Genomic DNA, 22,979 nt, shown 5'->3' on the forward strand with positions numbered 1-22,979 from the left:
TTGGGGTATTGTGCCCAGCGACTGAGGTCAGGTATCTGACAAAGTAGAGACAGGTGTCCAGTTAAAGTTTCGAATCCTTTTGGTGGAATGCCAAAAGGATCGAATCAATAGGCCCGAAAACAAAAGGGTCGACATTTTTTTTTTTTGGCTTTGGTATACATAAAAAAAGGTGATATGAACAAGAAAAACAGGGGTTTGGGGGGAACCCCCCCCCCCCCCCCCCAACCCAAAAAAATAAAGAATTGACATTTTTTTCCGTCCTATTGACTCGATCCTTTTGGCATTCGACCAAAAGGACTCAAAACTATGACCTATAACCGTAGAGACAATATCATAGACTGCATAAATAGCTTAAGATGTAGAAACCAGGGAAAAAGGTGTTGGATGAAACTGGCATTGAATATTGCAATCCTTTTTAACAGAGCAGCAGGATCAAAAGGACAGATTGAAAATGGAAGTTGTGAAAATAACGGAGAGGATCTAGGGAAGGAACCAGTGTTTCTTTGGTATGATATACGATATGATGCAGCATTTATAATGCGCCTGTACACAAGTGTTTCTAGGCGTGACAAGACAAGGAAGGGGAAACAAGGGAGGACAAAATAACGATCTTACTAGGCCTTGTGTCATTCAGATTGTGCAAGTGCGGCAAAGAGGGAAGGGGAGAAGTGCCAGGGGGAGCGAAAAGGGGGAGTGCAGTTAACTCAAACGTACAGCCAGCGGGTGGCTCATAAGTGCAGAGAGAAGGGACTGGAGGGTTGCAGATAAAGACCCTTAAGTGCTGGGGAGCCAGGAGGCAGTGCGAGGGCAACTGGACATGCAGGAGACTGGTGACCAGTGCGCGGAGCAGTCCGCTGCATCAGCAGGGGAGAGGGAGAGAAATCGGAAGCGAAAAGGAAGGTCTCGAGTTGCTTCCGGAACCAGAGGTTGTTGTGCTCAAGTTTGAGAGAGGCGAGGAGGCTGTTCCAGAGGAAGGCCCCAGCCAAGGAGAGATATGTGCCCCAAACTCTCTGCTTGGAGAAGAGTCTGACCCTCAGAGAGGTGGATGAACAGAGAGCTCTAGAAGGAAGAAGTTTTGGAAGAGAAAGTTGGGTGTAGAGCGGTCCCAGGCTCCAGAAAGCCTTGTGGACAATGCAGAGGGTCTTGAAGTTGATCCTTGCGGCCACAGGGAGCCAGTGAAGAGATTTCAGAGCTGGAGAGATACAATCCCTGGGCTTGAGGCCAAGGACAAGTCTCGCAGTCCTGTTCTGGATAAGTTGTCAAGGCCGAAGAGTAGGAGGCAGGAAGATTTAGAAAGAGGCTGTTGCAATAGTCCAGCCTAGAGAGGACCAGAGCTCTGGAGACAGTGAGCTTCTTTGGGAAAGCGAGAAAAGGAATACCACCTCTGAGGAGATACAGCTAAAGACGTCCGAGATGTGAGAAAAGAAGGAGTGGGTGGAGTCAATGACACCAAGGTTCTTAGCCTCACAGGAATGAGCACTAGAAAAGGAGGGAGTGGGTGTCCCAATGAGGAGGATCTCAGTCTTAATTAAGGCAGAGATCACTGGCAGCACACCATTCCTGAATTGCGGCCAGACAGACTGGTATGAGAGAAGAAGCAGAGGTGGCTGAGGGGAGCTTGAAAGAGCAGAGTGTAATCCGCATAACATTGAAAATTGGAGCAGAAAGTAGCGATGCGGTGGGCAAGAGGTGCCAGGTAGTGGTTGAAGAGCCAGGGAGAGAGGTTTGACCCCTCGGGAACACCACAAGTAGAGAGATAGAATAGAAGTAAGACCCCAGATGGATCAAAGGGTCTGCGAGAAAGGTCAACCAGGCCAGGGCCTGATCAGTAATACCAAGGTTGTCCTAGAGACAATTGAGTAGGATGGCATGGTTGACCGTGTCAAAAGCAGAGGATAGATCAAGCAGAATGAGGACAGAAGGGAGATGGTACGGGTGGGAAGATAGAATACAGCAAGTGGAGACTGTGGATCAATTACAGCGGCAGAAAATGGCAGAATTTTAAGATTTGCTTATACATTTCTGAAACTATTATCTGAGTTTCCCCAAGTAAAAGGCTCATCTTTCCATACCTGTCCGGGTCATCATATTCTCTCCCTTCTTTGCAGAGACACTGTTTTTCATCGCAATGCTGGTAGCGCTGAAGGAGATCCTGATATGCGTTTTCTTCCAGTTCCCAAGATGCATCTCTGCAGAAATTGCACTCTATTAAAATGGAAAGCTTGACAATTCGAGTTTCACAGCTAAAATAGCAGAATGTACAAACTATATAAACTATGAATTTGTTCTCAAAAGGAAAAGCACTACAAGTAGCAGCACTGTTGATAGTTTGAAACAAAATTGGGCTACTCCAGTAAAGATTAGGTTCAAGAGTACCAATGCTGTGTACATCCCAAAGGATTGACATTGGCAGGATGTAGGATTTTCTTAGGCTACTCCATTCTACATTACCGTATACATGCAGAGAAAGACGTAACTGGTAAAAAACAAACTAGCCTGACAAAGTAAAACTATAACTCCAATGCCAATATTCAAGGAGACAAAAAGTCTGCAACTGCACAAGATACTCACTGTGGTTACCAGTGAAGATGGATTTCTAAACTCTGGCCTGGTGGAATAAGTTTAGGAAGCCACCCTCGTTACAGTGAAATGTTTAAACTCTAGGAGCTGTAGCCAAACCAATCAAGGTAGCATAGAGAGTGGACATGTATTTTCAGATTTTGCCATGCGTGGGGCATGTCGTCAGTGATATACCAAGCCATTTAGTCATAAGTCTTAAACAAGAGCATTGTTTGATACACATATGAAATGTGATCAGGCGATATGAAACAATTCACAAATAAGAACCGAGAATTACAACCAAATGTCTGGGCTGCGTGCCATTGTTATGGAACAGTGCGAGCACAAAGTGTAAACCGTATTTCTGGGTCACACTCCAGGACAGTCTGAGCAGCTCTCCAAATGCCTTGGTCTGAAAATGTTGCAGTTATTTAATAACAATTGTTAAAAAAAGTCAGATACAAGGATGGTGGGACGTATAAAGGAAAAGTGACTATGGACTAGGGGTATGTTAGTCACTACGGTGAGTAACTTCTTACTTTCACATCCCGTACCCTTTCCTCCATACAGCATACTGCATGGGTGATTACAACTGAATGTAGCCCCAGGGTGGAGAGGTGACTCCTAAAGAAAACAAGTTCCTTAGAACCGCCTGTCCAAAAGCCGCATCGGAATTAGAGCCAGCGTTCAAATAGTAGTGTTTTCAGAAAGCCGAAGGGGTGGCCCACGTGGCCCCCCTGCAGATGACCTACCACAGAACCTGTCTCTGGAATGAGATGGCCGTGGCTTTGGCTCTGACAGCGTGGGCATGCATGTTAGCTGGAAGAGGTTTGTGCTGCCCCTCAGAGGCCTCCTTGATGGCTGAAACCATCCACCTTGATATAGAGGCCTTGGATGCCTGATACACAGGCCTTGACCGCCATGCAACCCCTGCAGGTGACTTGCGGACGCTCTTGGTCTTGCATCTGACATCCAGACAGTGCAATACCCTTTGAGCATCATCCTTTGGATCAGCAAAACACGTGGGTAACACCATCTCCTCGTTTAGATGGAAGGAACAGGTTACTTATCTGTAACTTGTTCTCCAGCATGGGACTGGCATGGATTCACATGGCTCATGAATATTCCCCATCGTCAGGCTGGGAATCCTCGGTAAAAGAAAAAATCTGTTTCATTTCTGAACTGTCTTTCTCCTAACAACCAATCACCGAGCTCTGGGTCATACTGCCCCCAGCCAATGACTGCTTTCTCCCTAAGCCCCTCCTCCAGCAGCCATCTACAGATTTGGTAGCCCATAAAGTGGCAGTAGGACCAAGAGAAGAGCCGCAGAGGGGTAGGCGGGAGGGTTCGCATGTGAATCCATGCCAGATCCATGCTGGAGAACAAAAGTTACAGGAAAGTAACTTGTTCCTTCTCCAGCATGGGGTCTGGCATGGATGCTCATGAATGAAGAATACATAGCAGTACACACATGCACAACTGCAGGAGGCGGCAAGGCTCAACATAAGCATCTCTTACCTCCTCACCAGGCTCACCTTCAAGCGAATAGGTAATGCAGCACTGCTTGGCCGACTCTGGACTTAACCCTGGAATGCCTGTCTACACAGTAAAATTTTGTGAAGGTGTAAGTTGACCTCCATGTAGCAGCCCTGCAGATGTCCAGCAGGGGCACACCAGAAAGGAAAGCCGTTGTAGCAGCGGTCGCCCCAGTGGAATAGGCTCTCGGACAGCCAGGCAGTGGTCGGTTTTCCAACCAGTGACAGTAGGTGATACAGCCCGAGAGCCATCTGGAAATGGAAGTGGTTAGGGAGAATTCACAGAAATGTCACGCCTCGGCACCGTTCCACACCAAGGCCCCGTGCTTTATACTCACCACAGGTCCGACAGCGGAAAGGGGCATTTGGCAAGACTATTGCGCTTCGCCGTTCCGTTCGGTATTCTGTGGCGCCATTCCTAATGAAGTGGAGAATGCCCTGGAGGCTTACGACTACCGCATCAGCCAGACGGTCTTCGAACTACGGTTCCCATGAAACCTAGGGAATCCGTAGTCCATGACATCACGATTGCCTCCCTCATTATGCTCCACCTCCTCATTGATTTAAGCGGCTGTAACCCGGAGGACGCTGCTTCTGTTTGAAAGTTACAGCCGGCGTTGAAGTTCCGTCTTATCGCCTTGTTCCTGAAACTTAATTGTATCGTATGTTCCTTCATACCACGCTCCGTGTATCGAACCCTTTTTCTGAAACTAAGGACTGCCTGCCTGCTGATTCTGTTCACTTATTGCTCGCCCGTGTACCGACTTGAGGATTGTTGTAAGGACTGCCTACCTGGTTCCACCCTTTAAGTGCACCTTGGGACGCCTTGCAGTTGTGCACCCACCCGGATCTAGTGCGTCCCTCGTTCTGCCCGGGAAAAGCTACCCAACTAACATTTCCCCGTTTATTATTTTACACTGTCGTTGTGTTCTGCAACCTGGAGTATAAGGAAACTTCGACTTCCTAGGGTAAGACCTTCAGTGCCCTTACTTTTGTTCTCCTTGTTATCTACACTTCTTAGGTTGTTTCTAAATCCTTGTCTAGAACTCCAGGGGGGAGGGGTCCCCACCAGGACGTTGTGGGTTCAGGACACAGGGACTGGGTTGTTCCGGTATTACTCTGTCTTATCTCCACTTAGTGGTTTACTGTTATTCCAAGTGATTAATCATGTGTTGTTTCTTGCAGCTGGGTCCGTGGCGGCGTGTTTCTCCCCGCTCTTTCGGGTGATCGGTCCCTCTGTCTGGTACTAATATCAGCAGTGGGTCATATCATCAGGAAGGTCGTTTTTTCCCTCATAGAGAGGAGGCTCGGGTGGAGGCTCCAACCCGAGCTCTTCAATCAAGGTACCGTCTCGCCGGTTTGGCATCCTGTCTTGTCCACTCCCGTTCGGTGAGTAACAGAAACAGGAGCCATGGAAGAGACGGACCCCTTGGTTGCTCTGGTCCGTTTGGTATCCGACTTACGGTCGGACATGACGGCAGCACATGATGCCTTGCACCACCGAATTGATGGTTTGCAACGCTTCCCCCCTCCACATACACTGGGGATAGACACGTCTGGTGCCACTGCTTCTGGTTCCGGTGTCTCTTCGGCCTCCACGACGGGATTCACGGCAGCCCCTGTTCTCATGGCTACACAGTTTCCATTGGCCCCGCCGGAACGCTTCACTGGCGATCCAAAGCATTATCGGACGTTCATTAATCAATGCAAATTGCACTTCCTTTGCCGCCCTGCAGCCTTTCCCAATCCGACCACGAAGGCGGCTTTTGTCCTCTCGCATCTAGGAGGGACGGCTGCAGCCTGGGCCAATCCGTTACTCGAGTCAAATAGCTTTGTCTTGTATGACTGTGATGTTCTCATCACTGCTATGAATAGGGTTTTCGATACCCGTTATAAATCCCAAGCTACAGACTTAGAGTTCCTGAACTTACGTCAGGGTACTTCTTCTCTGTTCACTTATCTTACCAGGTTCAATCAACTCGCAGCCGAGAGTGACTGGCCCGAGGAGAAGAAGTCAGCAGTGTTCTATAAAGGGCTGTCTGAAGAGCTGAAGGACACCCTAGCCACAGTACCAGTAGTCCCTACCGTATTCGGTGAACTTCAGGACTTGGTATTACAGATTGACGCTAGAAAGACTGAACGGAAAGGAGAACGTAAGCCTACCACACCAATGCCCCCTCCCTTGGATTCTGTCAGTCTTTCTTCCTCTGTTCCGGAACCCATGCAGGTGGGGGCCGTCCGAGGTCCTTTAACACCTGCACAACGGGAGCACCGGCGATCACATAATTTATGTATGTGATGTGGATCGGCCGAACACTTGCTAAGCGATTGTCCAAAAAGACCCAACAAAAAGGCGGGAAACGCCAGAACCCGGCGATAGATGGAGTCCCTACGCCGGGGGTACACTCTTTGGACTCTCATGAGGTCGCGTTTGCCCCAGTCAACCTGCCGGTAGTCTTTACCATGACTCCTGGCGCTTCATTTACATCCCTTGCCATTATTGATTCCGGGGCCACCGGTAATTATATGGACTACGATTATGCTGTAAAAAACAACGTACCAGTTTTGCCCAAAACTCAACCCGAAACGGTACATGCAGTTGACGGTACGTCCTTGATTTCCGGTCTGGTTACCCAGAACACGTCCCTGCTCCGGATGCAGACAGAGGAAGGACATGTGGAGACCTTATCGTTTGATTTGATCAAAGCTCCTCAGTTTCGGGTCATATTGGGAATCCCTTGGTTACGACACCATAACCCCGATATCGACTGGGCAAACAGGGCGGTTCAGTTTCCTTCCTCCGTGTGCAATGAAAAATGTTTTCAGAACACAAGTGTGTATCCAGAATCATCCTCTCAGGCGTTGGTAGCGTCCATGTCAGTCATCTGGGCCGTTTCTACCACCACGCATATTCCTTCGGAATACCTCTCCTTTCGGGATGTGTTTGATAAAGGGGGGGCGGATCATTTACCACCTCACAGACCGTATGACTGCCCTATTGATCTGGTTCCGGGATCTAAAATCCCGGTTGGGAGAGTATATTCTCTTACCATACCCGAGGACAAGGTACTGAAGGAATACATCGACAAATCTTTGGTTACAGGGTTTATTAGACCCTCTAAGTCTCCGGCAGCGTCTCCCCTCTTTTTTGTCCCTAAGAAAGAGGGAGACCTTCGTCCTTGTGTTGATTATAGAGCATTGAATGCTATTACAATAAAAAATCAGTACCCCCTTCCACTGATTTCGGTCCTTTTGGATCAACTTGGTTCTTCTGTTATCTTTACCAAATTGGATCTCCGGGGCGCCTATAATCTCGTCAGAATGCGTGAAGGGGACGAGTGGAAGATGGCGTTTAAAACCCGGTATGGACTGTTAGAGTATCTAGTGATGCCCTTCGGACTCTGTAATGCTCCGGCCACTTTTCAGGCCTTTATGAATGACATCTTTCATGACTGTCTGGACCAGTTCGTTGTTGTTTACCTGGACGATATCCTGATATACTCATCCTCCAGCGAACAACACACTGAACATGTACGCCTTGTATTACAACGACTTAGGGAAAACAATCTATTCGTCAAGGCGGAGAAGTGTGTATTCAGCTCTACTGAGGTCGAATTTCTCGGTTATGACCTAACCAATCAGGGCATCAGAATGAGTCATTCCAAAGTTAAGGCGGTACTTGAAGGGCCTGTCCCTGCCTCAACCAAAGCCTTGCAGTCCTTTCTAGGGTTTGCAAACTTCTACAGGCGTTTTATCCACTCGTTTTCGTCCATCTCAGCTCCTCTCACTGCTCTGACAAGCTCTAAGAAGACATATCGATGGAACGAGGAAGCACAGAATGCCTTTGAGGCTTTGAAAGCTGCGTTCTCCACCGCTCCAGTGTTACAACATCCCAATCCTCACTTACCCTTTCTAGTGGAGGCGGATGCTTCTGGTTCCGCCATTGGGGCGATACTGTCTCAGCGTTGTCCTGACTCAGGGGAGGTTCATCCAGTCGCATATTATTCCAGAAAACTGACCCAATATGAACGCAACTACCCCATCACTGAAAGAGAACTCTTGGCCATTAAGGAGGCCTTCTCGGAATGGAGGCACCATTTACTGGGTGCACGTCATTTGGTCACAGTCTTCTCTGACCATCGAAGTCTCCGGGCGTTTAAATCAATGAAATGCCTCACCGCTCGGCAGGCCCGTTGGCATCTCTTCTTTTCCCAGTTCAACTTCACCATCACCTTCCGACCGGCCCGGCTCAACACATGTGCCGACGCATTGTCGCGTCTGGATCACAATCCGGGCAGTTCTGCATCAGACCGTTCTCTATTGTTACCTTGTAGAGTGGTTTGTGGCTGCACACCCCAGCCTTCACTTCGTTCCCTGGTCTCGGAATGGGTTTCCTCACATGTAGAGGAATGCGTGGCCCTCAATCTCGATGTTGTACAGGGATTGCCATACATTCAGGGTCGCTTATACTTGCCACCTGGTGAAGCGCGTCTCCGCGCCCTGGAATGGTCTCATGACTCATTGATAGCGGCCCACCCGGGTCAACAAAAAACTCTGGACTCTTTGCGTCGTTGGGCATGGTGGCCCTCTATGTCCAGGGATGTGGTTGACTATCTGGCCGCTTGTTCTGTGTGCGCCCAATGCAAAATCTCACGGTCCAAACCAGTGGGTTTATCGCAACCGCTTCCGGTGCCGCACAAGCAGTGGTATATGATCTCCATGGACTTCATAGTGGAATTACCTCCGGTGGACGGTTTTGATACGGTCTGGGTCGTCATTGACTATTTCACCAAAATGGCACTCTTTATTCCTTGTAAGGGTCTGCCTTCAGCACCAGCGTTGGCATCTTTGTTCCTCAAGAATATCTTCCGTTTCTTTGTCCTACCATCCATCGTGGTGTCGGATCGCGGCCCGCAGTTTACCTCGCGTTTTTGGAGAGCCTTAACTGCTTCTTTACACATTGACGATCGGTACAGCACTGCCTATCACCCCCAGACAGATGGGCAGACAGAGAGCCAACGCTACTTTGGAACAGTTCCTCCGTTGTCTGTGCCTACGCTTTCAGTCTTCCTGGTTATCAATGTTGTTGCCCGCTGAATTTGCCTATAATAACTCTTTGCACTCGGCTTCTGGGGTGTCACCTTTCTACGCCATGTATGGGCAGCATCCACGATCTTTGCCTTTGGACCCTTCTGTTCCCTTGGACAATCCGGCAGCCCAGGCGTGCGTTCGGGACATCAAGTCCATCCACACGGCAGTTCGTTTACATCTCCTTGCTGCCCAGAATAGGGCCAAGAAATATGCTGACCGGCATCGGAGTCCTGCCCCAACATACAAGGTGGGCATGAAGGTCTGGTTGTCGACACGCAACCTGAAACTCCCTGGTAAACGCATGCTTTTGCCCAAATTTGTGGGTCCCTATTCTATCACTGATAGGATTAGTCCTGTGGCAGTACGGCTTTCTCTACCCGCCTCATGGAAATTACATCCGGTTTTTCATGTATGCCTCCTGAAGCCCTGTCCTCCTGCTACTCGCTTGCCACTCCGTCCTTCTCCCGTCCGGGTACAGGGCGAGGTTGAATACGAAGTGGCGGATATCTTGGACTTTCGACTACGCAGGGGTCGCCCGTTCTACCTAGTTGACTGGAAGGGCTACGGTCCTGAAGACAGGTCTTGGGAACCGCTGCATAGTATGCACGGTCCTAAGCTTCTGCGCTCCTTCCATGCGCGCAGGGGGTTGGTGCCGCCTTTGGGGGTGGATGCTGTCACGCCTCGGCACCGTTCCACACCAAGGCCCCGTGCTTTATACTTACCCCAGGTCCGACAGCGGAAAGGGGCATTTGGCAAGACTATTGCGCTTCGCCGTTCCGTTCGGTATTCTGTGGCGCCATTCCTAATGAAGTGGAGAATGCCCTGGAGGCTTACGACTACCGCATCAGCCAGACGGCCTTCGAACTACGGTTCCCATGAAACCTAGGGAATCCGTAGTCCATGACATCACGATTGCCTCCCTCATTCTGCTCCACCTCCTCATTGATTTAAGCGGCTGTAACCCGGAGGACGCTGCTTCTGTTTGAAAGTTACAGCCGGCGTTGAAGTTCCGTCTTATCGCCTTGTTCCTGAAGCTTAATTGTATCGTATGTTCCTTCATACCACGCTCCGTGTATCGAACCCTTTTTCTGAAACTAAGGACTGCCTGCTGATTCTGTTCACTTATTGCTCGCCCGTGTACCGACTTGAGGATTGCTGTAAGGACTGCCTGCCTGCTGATTCTGTTCACTTATTGCTCGCCCGTGTACCGACTTGAGGATTGTTGTAAGGACTGCCTACCTGGTTCCACCCTTTAAGTGCACCTTGGGACGCCTTGCAGTTGTGCACCCACCCGGATCTTGTGCGTCCCTCGTTCTGCCCGGGAAAAGCTACCCAACTAACATTTCCCCGTTTATTATTTTACACTGTCGTTGTGTTCTGCAACCTGGAGTATAAGGAAACTTCAACTTCCTAGGGTAAGACCTTCAGTGCCCTTACTTTTGTTCTCCTTGTTATCTACACTTCTTAGGTTGTTTCTAAATCCTTGTCTGGAACTCCAGGGGGGAGGGGTCCCCACCAGGACGTTGTGGGTTCAGGACACAGGGACTGGGTTGTTCCGGTATTACTCTGTCTTATCTCCACTTAGTGGTTGACTGTTATTCCAAGTGAATAATCGTGTGTTGTTTCTTGCAGCTGGGTCCGTGGCGGCGTGTTTCTCCCCGATCTTTTGGGTGATCGATCCCTCTGTCTGGTACTAATATCAGCAGTGGGTCATATCATCAGGAAGGTCGTTTTTTCCCTCAGAGAGGAGGCTCCAACCCGAGCTCTTCAATCAAGGTACCGTCTCGCCGGTTTGGCATCCTGTCTTGTCCACTCCCGTTCGGTGAGTAACAGAAATGTGCTAATTCCACTCTACCTTAGAGACCCCCCCAGCGACTTTACTGGATTTTGAGGACTTATTTTTAACCTGCAGAGTGAGACCCTTTTTCCCCACACTCGCATGTATTTTTGATGCGATTTGAACACGGTTTCTTTTGGTTGGGGAGTCTGACAAACTCTATAGGGATCATTTACATTGAGTCACACAGCACCTTCAGTGCAATGGCACAGGGAAGTCTTCCAGATTTCCCCAAGGTTTAAATATCTTCTCTTGGATGAACTACTGTTTCCAAGAGCAGTAAAGTGAAACTGACTTTACTTACGTTTGTAACTTTCTAGACCTAGCACACACCATTTTACAATCGGATGCTGGAGGGGTTACTTCGTATCCCCTTTGTCTAGCTGCTCATGTAACATTTTTATGTTATCCTTTCCTCGATGAATGGCTGGTGGAAGTGGTTTACTTTTAACTACCGTAGTGTGCTTTTACCTCGGGCTGCGTTTGCAGCTGCAGTAAAGCACCCAAGGGTGCAATTTTTGGCAAAATGGTCCCAGTCTTGTTTTGACATTTCTTTGTGGAAAGGTCCTTCGAGATTTACTCTGAGCCAAACCAGGTTTGTTCCCTTTGTTCGTTTGGCAAGATTCATGAGTGAAGCCCGCCTCTGGCTCCAGGTTGTCTGGCAGGGGCAGTCAGCGAGGGAGGTGCCTGAAACTGTGTGCTTAGTCTCGAGACAGGAATGCACTCCTAGGTGATTGGCCAGCTGGCTGTCCTGCAAGGACAGCCACCCTGCTAGGTGACTGACAGCTAGGCTGGAATGAATGGGAGAAACCTGCATAAAAAGGCAAGGCTTTTTGGCTTGGATGGCAGAGTCGACCACTGGCCGAAGGAATCCGAAGAAGAACTTAGAAGAGATGCCTGCTGCAACTCCTGAACCGTTGGTTTGCCCAGTGAAGCCCTGCTGTTGTGCTGAAGCTATGAATTTTGTCTTCACTAGAGAAGGCCTGCAAGGACGACTTCCCCCCTTGAATTGGTGGGACCAATCAACTCCAAAGTAAGCCACGTGGACATCCTCTCAAAGCTGGTTGTATTTCCACTTCAGTTGCTGCTGGAAGCAAAGAGCCAGGGAGAGGAACACCAGATCGTGTGCGTTGCTTTTAAGTTGGCCAAGCGCGCCAGGAAGATCCTATGGACTCCCAGGAAGCAGGACTGACCGAGCCTGAGCCACCTCAACAGAGTGCTGGACCTCAGATGCAAGGAAAGCCCATCTCAACAGCCAATAGTCTGCAGTGGTGCCATTTGCTGAGACGTGAGGAGCTAAAACCACTAAGTGCCACTGAACAGAAGTTGGTCCTTTTCAGTCGCTGACCGTCCCGTTGCAGTACAGGAGTCCTCCAGACGTCCTCCCTCTTGTCCCCACAACTGAGGCCCAGGAACAAAGGATCTGAGAGCTGCACAGGAGCAGAAGCCAGCTCGAACAGTTTTCTTCTAATCAAAGGTACTCTAAAGTCTAAGAGAACTTACCTCTTGCTGTGTAACCTCAATTGTTCTCAGTTGAGACTTGTCTTGGTTGATTCTGTAGAGTTGCTAACAGCTTCGTTACCTCAAAAGACTAATCAGTGGCCCTACTTTGATTTCTTCTTCTCTACAAAGAAAAGAAAACATTGTGTTAGACTTGTACCTACCTGCAAGAATTGCTTTAGCCCACCCTGACTTTTGCCCAATTGACATGGGCCTGGCTTGCCTCCCTGAATGACACTTCTTCCCTCCGACTGTTGTGTCTTCCTTCCAGGAAGGAGTTAACTTACTTTGCACTGGGGGTTACCAAATGTAGGTACCTGCTTCAGAAGATTTGTGAGATCTCTTGTTTTGATATGATGGGTTATTTATAACGTGCTTAATATCCAGAGGTTTCTAAGCACGGACCCGGCGATCGCACCTGTGCTGCTCGAGTCGTCTTGCTTCCAAGACGAGCATGTTGCCGCTGAGCTATCCTCCCGAGACATTTTGTTCCAATAACCTTTTTCTTTGACATACTCCGAAGTATTGCCCTAAATTCAACAGTGATATTAATGTCCACAGTGTTCTAGCTATTCAAGTCGAGGTAGGTTGAGGCTCTAGGAATTGAACCTGCCTGTGCTAAGCTCCATTCGCTTTGTGATTGTGAGTTTTAGCAAGATCACAGGAGTGGTTTTGGGGTTTAGCCTAAGCCCCAGTTTGGTAGGTAGAAGAAAAGGTCTTTTTACTCCCGGGTATCTCGTTTGGATTATCCGAAATAATTATTTCCAACACTGCGGTTAGTACGAGACTATTCGTTTTTTATTGGTGTTTTCTTGTGTGGTTCATTTATAAGAAATATTTGTGTTTTAAGAAGTTTGTCTGAGAGGAAGGAGGGGCTCAGCAAGTTCCTTAGAATTGGTGCACTACTGTTTGACATACTAGGATATGTTTCTAGTTGTGGCTTGATATGTTCATCCATGCGGAGTAGGCCCCGGTGCTTGGTCAAGATTTTTTGGCGTGCATAGCTGTCTTTGTTATATCTTGTTACGAATCTGATCATGGGATTGTCATCTTGTCTTCTGGGTTTGAGTGTGAATAGAGTTGATCTTTCTAGTTGGCAGGCTTGTCTTCTTGCATCTGCCAGGTTTTGGTGAGAGTAGCCCCGACATCTGAATCTTCGATCTAGTAGGTCGCATTCTTCTGTGAAGGATTTATCTGTATTGCAATTTCTTCTTGCCCGAATGTATTCCCCTTTGGGAATGTTGCGTATAACACTCTGACAACTCTGTGCATGTAGGGTGGAGTTCACTTCCGTTGGCTTACGGTAGGTTCTGGTTGTGATTTTGTTCTCTTCTATCTTAATCGTGAGATCCAGGAAGTCAATTTGAACCTTGCTGGTGTGGCTAGTTAGCTCAATACCAATGTCATTGGTGTTGAGGTATTCCATGTACTCTTTCAGCTCGTCTTTGGTTCCTTTCCATATTAGGATAATGTCATCAATGAATCTTGCCCAATTGACGATGAGCTTAGTGTACTTGTCTTCTTTCATTGCATGTTTAAGTTCAAAAGGAGTGCATAAAGCAGTTAGCTAGTGTTTTGATGTTATGTACTTAACATGTCACTATTTTCCACATCACTTAAACACCACAAATGAATGTACTACTACTTGTCACCCAATTGTCACTAACCACTTTCCACTTGGCACTCTTGAACATTGCTCAGCCTTGAGAAAGACCCTTTGGGTCGAAACACGTGTCGGCTGACCAAAACTTGCACAGCAAGTCTCAAACAGTGTTTCTTAAAACACAAATATTTCTTATGAATGAACCACACAAGAAAACACCAATAAAAAACAAATATTCTCGTACTAACCGCAGTGTTGGAAATAATTATTTCGGATAATCCAAACGAGATACCCGGGAGTAAAAAGACCTTTTCTTCTAGCTATTCAAATCACCTGAGGGTGTAGGAAGTGTGTGTGTGCGCCATCTCAAATGGGTACTTGCTGATTTAGAGAAAGTGTATTTGTGTTACTATTATATTGCCCTCTTCTGAAGGTTTACTCAAACTGCCTGTTAAATTAATAATTGTTTAATCAAGAAACTTTGCGTGCAAGTGATTATTTGAATACTGGTCACTGTGAATCTCTAACTCCCCTACTGCTCACATTGACCCCTCTTCAGATAAGCCTGGCTGCTCAACACGCTACCAACCTGTGTTGTTCAAACTTATACCAAACGTTGGGTTCCTATTGCTAGGTGGTCAGGGTTGGTGTAGTGCACCCAAAGGGTACTGCATACAATCTTGCCTAACAGAACCCTTGGACAGGGCCTTCCCAAAGAGCTGAGAAGTTTTCCGGAAACTTTGTGCGGGCCACATAGAACTTCAGCACCCTAGCCACATTCAGCAAGTGCAAAGTCCTTTCTGCCGGCGAAGAAGGCGTTGGAAAAAAACACAGGCAACACCAAGGGCTTGTTTAGATGAAAGTCCAACGGCACCTTGGGCATGGTGGGGTGCGTCCACAGCACCACCCTCATCGCGTGGAAAGTCAAGTAAGGTGGTTTACAGGAGAGGGCCTGGATCTCATCCACTCATCATGCAGAGGTGATGGCCACGAGAAAAGCTGTTTTCCACGATGCAAACTTGAGTGGAACAGAATGCATAGGCTCGAAAGGAGGTCCCATGAGCCTAGTAATTACCACATTGAGCTCCCAGCCGGGGCCGGAGCCTTCACCGGTGGGAACAAACGGAATAGCCCCTTGACGAATTTCTTAACCAAACGGTGCGACCACAAGGTGGGTCGTCCTGGGGATATGATGTAGCGGGAGATAGCCGCCATATGGACCATGGAGGCATGAGCCAGCCCTGATTTGGCCAACAGCAGCAAAAGTACCTGAGGGGCTTTGACCCTCAGAGTCGATTTTCTGGGAACTGCAGCAAATGGCAAATTGCTTCTACCTGAGTGCGTAGCATATCCTATTAGACAATGTTCTAGCCTTGGCTAGAACTTCCTTGGAGTCCGATGGGAGATCGTAGCCACCGAATTCTAGCACTGCAGGAGCCAGGCCTTCAGGTTCAGAGACCCTGGATGGTGGTGAAGAATGGCGCCTCCTTCCCTGGCAAGAAGATCCGCGACCACTTGCAGCTTCACTTGTGGGGACGCCGACATGCCGAGAAGGTCTGGGTACCAGATCTGCATCTGCCACGCCGGTCCGACGAGGGTCATCCGGCAACGGAACCGTTTGAGTTGACTGATGACTCGAACTAACAACGGCAACAGAGGAAACATACAGAAAGAGGCCTTCCCAAGGGAATGAGAATGCGTCCCCCATTCTCCCCGGCTGGGCGAACCTGCTGGCAAAACTCGGGCAGATGATGTTTGTCGCCGTCGCAAACAAGTCGATCTTGGGATTGCCCCATTTGAGGAACACATTCTCCACCAGGTCCTGCCAAAGTTCACACTCGTGGCAAGAGGGAAGCTCCCTGCTAAGAGTCGGCGACCGTGTTCTATACTCCTGCCAGATGAAACGGGATGAGGAACATCCAGTGGGTGACGGCCCAGTGCCATAAATCCTGCACCTCTTTGGAGAGCGCTGGATATCTGGTGCCCCCGTTTCTGTATGCAAAACATTGTGGTGGTATTGTATGAAGAAGACCCGCACCACCTTGCCCTTGAGGGACAGCAGGAACGATTTGAGGGCCCAAAACACTGCCCTTGGCTCCAGAATGTTGATGTGCAACACCTTCTCTGGCAGCCACAGGCCTCCGGCGTGAAGACTTCTTGTGTGAGCTCCCCATCCTTCCAGAGAAGTGTCCGTCGCGACGTCTCCTGGTGCAGTGGGGTCTGGAAATCCACGCTGCAGGTCAGATGCAAGCACATGCCCCACCACCTTATCGCCCGACGGAACCCCTCGTCGAGCGCGATCCTGTCCTGGAAGCTGCTAGACATCTGAATCCAACAGGTGTCGAGGAACTCCTGCAGTGGGCGCATCTCATCGGCACCCTCGTCGTACGGTGCGACTCCAACATTTCCCTCATCGCCACCCTCCTGCTGGATGGTCTGGAGGTAGACTAGTTCTCCTCCTCAGTAGAGTAGCTATCAGTGCCCTGGAGGATTTCAACACCTGCCACCCTTTCTTCGCATCCAGAGGGGACAGTCTCGGGGAGATGACCGGCATCTTCTTCCCAGGGGTCTTCTCAATGGGCTGGAATGCAGTCTCTCTCCTAGGAGGGAGGGACAATCTTGCCTTCGGAAGGGCACCCTGTGGGTCGTCCTCACGGACATCTATGGGACGCTACCACCACTTCGATGGAAGGAGTCACCTTTGTCTGGTGCACCTGGGCTTTCACAGTCATGCCAGGCCCCTTGTCCTGTTTGGCCTTCATGGTCGCCCCAGACACCTTGTCCTGTTTGACCTTGTCATTAGTGGTCGGGTCAGAGGCTTGGTCCCCCCTTTGGCCTTTGCAGAGGGCAGGCTGGATGCCGTATGCGGTTTGGCCTTCCCCTTGCTTGTCTCCGGGCCACCTTCAGCTTGGCCAGGTGATCCGACTTCTTGTATGAAGATCCGGAGCCTTGACTGGAGACCGATGCAGCTGGGGATGTCAAACGCGCCCTGGCCGCTGAGGAGCACGCTGCAACGTTGCTCCCGACAATAGCAGACTCACAGTGCTTAGCCTTTTGTTGGACCCCCGTCGGAGGGGCGCCCTCAAAGGACTTAAAAGCCTGCTCTAAAGAACGGAAGGCCACCAGGGGGCGCACAGACAGGCATGCTCTGCGCGTGAGCTCCGCTGCCACGGCCCCCAAAGTGGATTGAGCCCCCACTAGTGGTCCCCCCGTGACAAAAATTTTAAATGCTGTCGGAAGGTTCCCCCTCCCCCCTCAGGTGGTGAAAATCTGGAACCAAAACGGCGGAGGATTCATATAGAAATCGCCTCGCCGAAACACGGCCAAAACGAAAGTAAAATACGCGGGCGGAGGAGCACGGCGGGCACTCTCGCAGTGACACACAGCGGATAATTAAGAAGCCGGTGGAGAGCCTGCAGCTGGGACCCCGGAAAAAGAAGACACCGAGAACGTGCAGCTCTCCACGACCAGTGAACGTCGCTGTGAGCGGGGAGCATGCGGCGGGATGGACCCGGAGGTAGGAGGCGCGTGGTACAAGGTGGCGCAGCTGGTAGGACCTGGCCTCTGAGCACCGTTGCGGCCCGGGACATCGCGCGAAGACCGAGACCCACTGGCCTCCCAAGCCCCAGTGGAAGTGATGGCACAAACCGACCCGCGGGTCCCTCACAGGTACCCCCCCCTCCTCACCCCACAGACCTTGGAGCCTCCAGCGCACCTGGAGGGCTGCTCGCCCTGCTCCGGTGTGACGGGGGGTGCGGAGAGGACCCTGCCTGTTGCAGCCGCCATTGTACGGAGGAGACCAGTGGCGACTTGCACGCTGCGGCCTGTCGCAGCTCCTGTGCACGGCCCTTGTCCACCACGTATGTAGGAGGTGCACAGTCAACAGGGACTTGACTGCCCCCCGACCCCGGTAGAGACGCGCATACACAACACGTATTGGATTGACACAAAGAGCCCTCAGCCAGGGACCCGCTTCACCTACACAACAAAATTTGTATGAATCAGTACATAATAAACCTGCAATGGGCATCAAAAGGAAGAAACGGCGCTTTCCTTGCCGAACAGAGCGCCCTCAATAAGGTGGAGACCGCCAAACAGGATAATAGCCCCTCTGGACCACAGCCTGCCCTGTAGGCACCCACCGGGCCCGATTGACTCCCAGGTGTCCCATCACCGACGGAGAACTCAGACTCACCATCAGGGATACAGCAGGCTCCACGATACTAGCCCAGTTCTGAACCAACACCATCCCCGAGACCTCCGGGACCCCATGAGCATAAAAGAGAAACTAGCCCCTTTCGCCTACACCGCCTCGCCTTTTGGGGCCAACAAATTCAACATGGCAAACACAGACACTACGACAAGTGAATCAGCAGCTACCAAAGGGCACATTGCTGCCTTACTAGGAGAAATAAAGAACATGGGAGCCAACATTGGATGCAAAATAGACAAGATCACAAATCGACTAGACCGCATGGAAGAAAGGCTTGAAGGGGTGGAGAATAACGAAGCTTCCATAGACGCCTTGGAAGCACAGCTTGACCAGAGGTTGACGGAACTAGGACGGGAAGAAGACTTCAAACTTAAACTCTATGATTTGGAAAACCGGAAAAGACGTAACATATGTATTTTTGGTATCCCGGAACAAGGTGAAATACCGTGCATGACATTATTAAACTCCTGGTTGCCGACGATGCGATTGATGAACCCAAAACTGAAAGCATACATAGAGCCGGGGGCCCCCTGGGAAGACCAAGATAGGTTCTTGCCCGATTCCATCGCTTCCAGGATAAGGCCAGAGTCCTTGAAAAGGCAAGAAACAGCGACTCGATCACTCTGGGGGGTGCACAGATCTCAATATATCAAGACCTATCACCCATGACGCTTGCACTCTGGCGGATGTGCGACCCTTTACAAAGCATCTGAAAGAAAATAACATAAGATACAGATGGGGCTACCCCTTCTCCCTCTCCTTTGAATATGAGGGCAACAAAAAGCTGAGCTCAGAAAAGGAAATCAAAACATATCTCCGAACTTCTCGGACTGCGCTTGGAAGAAGCCAACCGGGAAGGGCCACGATGAGAGGACAGAGAATGGCGCATACAAGGTCCCAGGAGAAGACGTGTGAAGGGCTCGAGGAAATACCAAAGAGGTAACGCCTCCCCGGAGATGGACAAATGATCATCCACGAATACTGGTAAGATGGCATATATTCCAATATAAAAGATAGAGAACTGATTGGACACAAAATGTCCTTGTTGGTTGGCAACAAGGTCAAGACATGAACATGAGAGGGGAGGACACAGGGCTCAACTAAGATTGAGATGTTATATTAAGCAAGGGGTCGTGAAGTAACAGTCCCCCAAAGGTGGTTCGATGCAGAACCAGAGTAATCATCCGTGTTCGATCAAACGCCACCAACTCAGGGAGGGAGGTGAGGGGGAGCGAAGGGGAGACCAACACTGGGAAAAGGTCGCAGCAACATCGGGGTCAATTCACAACGCTAAAGACAATGTGGGACTTGATGAGCAAACAATCAACTGGTCATGGAATATAAACAACTGCCCAACAAAGATCAACAATGGCATCACCGAATGAGCTGAAGGGGAGAGACTCTTAGAGTAGGGACACTCAATGTGAAAGGCCTGAACTCGCCAACCAAGAGGTCGCTGGTAGCTAGAGAATTCCGAAGATCCAAAATTGACATTCTTCTATTGCAGGAGACAAAGTTTGCAAAGGGTGAGGAACAATGCATTCTTGGGAAGCGAGGAGGGCTGGAATTGTGGGGCTCTGAGCCACTCAGGAAGGGAGGCGTGGGAATTCTGCTTAAGAAGGCAATTAACTTTGAGGTAGACAACATGGTCTTATGTGGGAGGACGGGCTCTCCGGATAGTGGGGGAAATTGCAAAGGTAAAGGTAACAATTGCTACGGTATACTCCAACACTGGACAAGCCACATTTCTTGAGAAATCAATCCCCAATATAATGTTGGAAGCCTCAGGTCATCATTCTAGGAGGAAACTTTAACCAGTGGGCAGACCTGGCCAAAGATTGGAAGACAGGTAGCCCTGAAACGAGAAACCAGAATAAAGTCGACCACGCTGAACTGTTAAACATTATGAACATGTACGAAATGAAGGATGTGTGGAGAATCTTGCACCCCAATTATAGTGGATACACTTTAATCTATACACTCACCCGTATTGATTATGTATTCCTCGCAAGAGATCTTCTTGACGCCACAACACACTCAGAAATCACTCCGATAACATGGTCAGATCATGACATGGTCCTGGCAGACATTAACTGGGTAGACCTACCTGTCATGGGAGGGAAATGGAAGTGTAATGAGAGCCTCCGGAAAGATGCTGTTTTCAAAACAGAAATGGAAACTGAACTTAATGAATATTTCAAAATGAACGATAATGGGGAGGTATCCAAGCAAACAATCTGGGAAGCTGGGAAAGCTACATGGAGGGGCATACTGATACGTGGAGGGTCCACTAAGAGGGAGCGAAAGATCATAGAGCATAGACTCAGGACTGAAATATGCCAACTGGAAGAGGACATAAGAATGGACCCTGGGGTAAATCCTGCAAAATGAACACTGCACAACAGAAAAGGGAGGAATTCCGACTGTTGGAGCATGAACAAGAAGTGCGTAAATTACGATTCCTTAAACAGAAACTCTACGAAAAAGGGGACAAGGCCGACGCCCTATTAGCCGCCAGACTCAGAGAACAAAGGGCAGAGCGTAAGGTAGAAGAAATAACTGAAAACACCACCACCACGACTCTCACTCCTGATACCATCCCAGAATGGTTCGCCAATTTTGATGAGACCCTGTATACCTCAGAAACAATACCCGGCCAACAAGAGAGAATCCTACCTATCCCCAATCAATATGCCCAAAATAACATACTCAGAATCCGAGCTCCTAGACTCCCCAATAGTTGAACAGGAAGTCCAAGATGCAATAAAAAGATTAACCTTAGGCAAATCTCCGGGGGAAGACTGATACACGGCCAGCTTTTACAAAACCTTTCAAAAGCAGCTAACGCCATTTATGACAGACCTATTTAATGAGATGCTAGAAACAGGAGCAGCCCCAGATTCCTTCAAAAGAGCACTGATAACAGTAATTCCCAAAGAAGGGAGAAACCCCAAACATTGTGGATCATACCGCCCTATCTCCCTTCTCAACCTTGATAAAATGTATACTAGGGTGTTAGCGGCTAGATTAGAAACACTAATGCCCCATCTAAAACACTGACCAAGTTGGGTTCATATTGGGAAGGCAAGGGGCGGACACTATGCACAAAACACTCTGCCTCGTTCATACATTGCATACCCTAACCGGTGACCCTGCCCATTTATCAATAGATGCAGAGAAAGCTTTTGACAGAGTGGAGTGGGAATTCCTGAGGGCAGTCTTGCGAAAGGTAGGAATAGGACTGAGCTTTAGAAAGGGAATACAGGCAGTATATACATCCCCCAAAGCATCAATATTCGTAAATGGAGAATACTCCAGATAGTTTGAATTGAAACGCGGAACCCGACAGGGTTGTCCCCTCTCCAATTCTTTTCGCACTCTCCCTAGAACCCCTGGCACAAAAAATGAGAACTAACCCCATGGTGGAAGGGATACGACTGGGAGAAACGGAATATAAAGTGGCCCTCTATGCAGATGACATACTACTACACATAACTAACCCTTCTGTATCTCTCCCCCGAGCCCTTCATCTATTGGAAGAGTATGGGCAACTCTCTGGGTTTGTAGTGAATAAGAATAAATCGATCCTGTTTCCCCTTCAGGGATCCAAAGAAGAAAATGAAGATAGATTCCTCCCATTAGGCCTTAAGATTGAACATTCCACATTGAAATATTTAGGCATACAGATCACCAAAACCTTGACTGACCTATATGAGGCCAATTTCTCCACCCCCCCCCCCCCTTCTCCATAGATTCGCCGATCTAAACAAGTGGAACAAACCCACGATTTCCTGGTTAGGACGGATTAATGCCGTCAAAATGGTATGCCTCCTCCGGTTCCTGCATCCCTTCCAAATGCTCCCCATTAAGATACCAAAAGGATTCTTCACTGAGGCCAAAGAGATCAGGTTACGGTTTCTCTGGCAGGGGAAGAAGGCGAGAATCCCATACAACACACTAACTCTCCCCAAAGACAAAGGTGGAGTAGGGCTCCCTGACCTACAAAATGATTATAAGGCCACCCAGCGACGCATTCTAATCCCACACCTACGAGACTACAAAAATCTCCAGTGGATTCAAATGGACAACCATTACTTGTCACCAGCTACCGTATCAGAGTGGCTATGTACCCTCATAAAAAGCTCCAACATAGACTCAAAGGACACCCAATATTAAGCACCCTATGGTGTATATGGCAAAAAGGAAAAAGGCATGCACAAGATTACCACATGGCCATCCCCGCTCAGCCATCTATGGCCCCCTGGCATAAACGACCATATTCCCAATGTAGGAAGATTCCAATCATGGTATGAGGCGGGCCTGGCGAGGGTGGGGCAATTGCAGAAAAAATACTCTTTCATCTCACTCCCAGAACTGACTGAGGCCCTAGGAATAGGCCACTGTCCACCTTCCAATACATACAGATAAAATGTGTTCTAACAAAACCTGAATGGAAAGATACATTCACAAGAGACCTTACCCCATTTGAAACACTCAGACTCTAAATCCGAAATGAAGGGCCTGATATCCGCAATGTACAAGGAACTAATAGAAGCAGGGGAAGGATCCACAGACCCTCTGAGAAGCAGATGGGAAAAAGACATAGGGGACGATCTAAGTCCCGATCAGTGGGATATAATG

The 22,979-nt window shown here is 49.1% G+C and overlaps 1 protein-coding gene across 2 annotated transcripts in view; it reads right to left on the minus strand.

Moving 5' to 3' along the window:
* Nucleotides 1-22,979, minus strand: part of G2E3 (G2/M-phase specific E3 ubiquitin protein ligase) — a 950,771-nt gene that overhangs the window by 356,279 nt on the left and 571,513 nt on the right. For both annotated transcript variants that reach the window (XM_069638501.1, XM_069638502.1), the window contains exon 9: nucleotides 2,073-2,189. In XM_069638501.1, coding sequence (XP_069494602.1) covers nucleotides 2,073-2,189 — 117 coding nt within the window. The remainder of the gene's footprint in view (nucleotides 1-2,072; nucleotides 2,190-22,979) is intronic.

This window comes from Ambystoma mexicanum, chromosome 14 (genome assembly GCF_040938575.1).
Source record: "Ambystoma mexicanum isolate Mex_15411 chromosome 14, UKY_AmexF1_1, whole genome shotgun sequence".
NCBI classification, from domain to species: Eukaryota; Metazoa; Chordata; class Amphibia; order Caudata; family Ambystomatidae; genus Ambystoma; species Ambystoma mexicanum.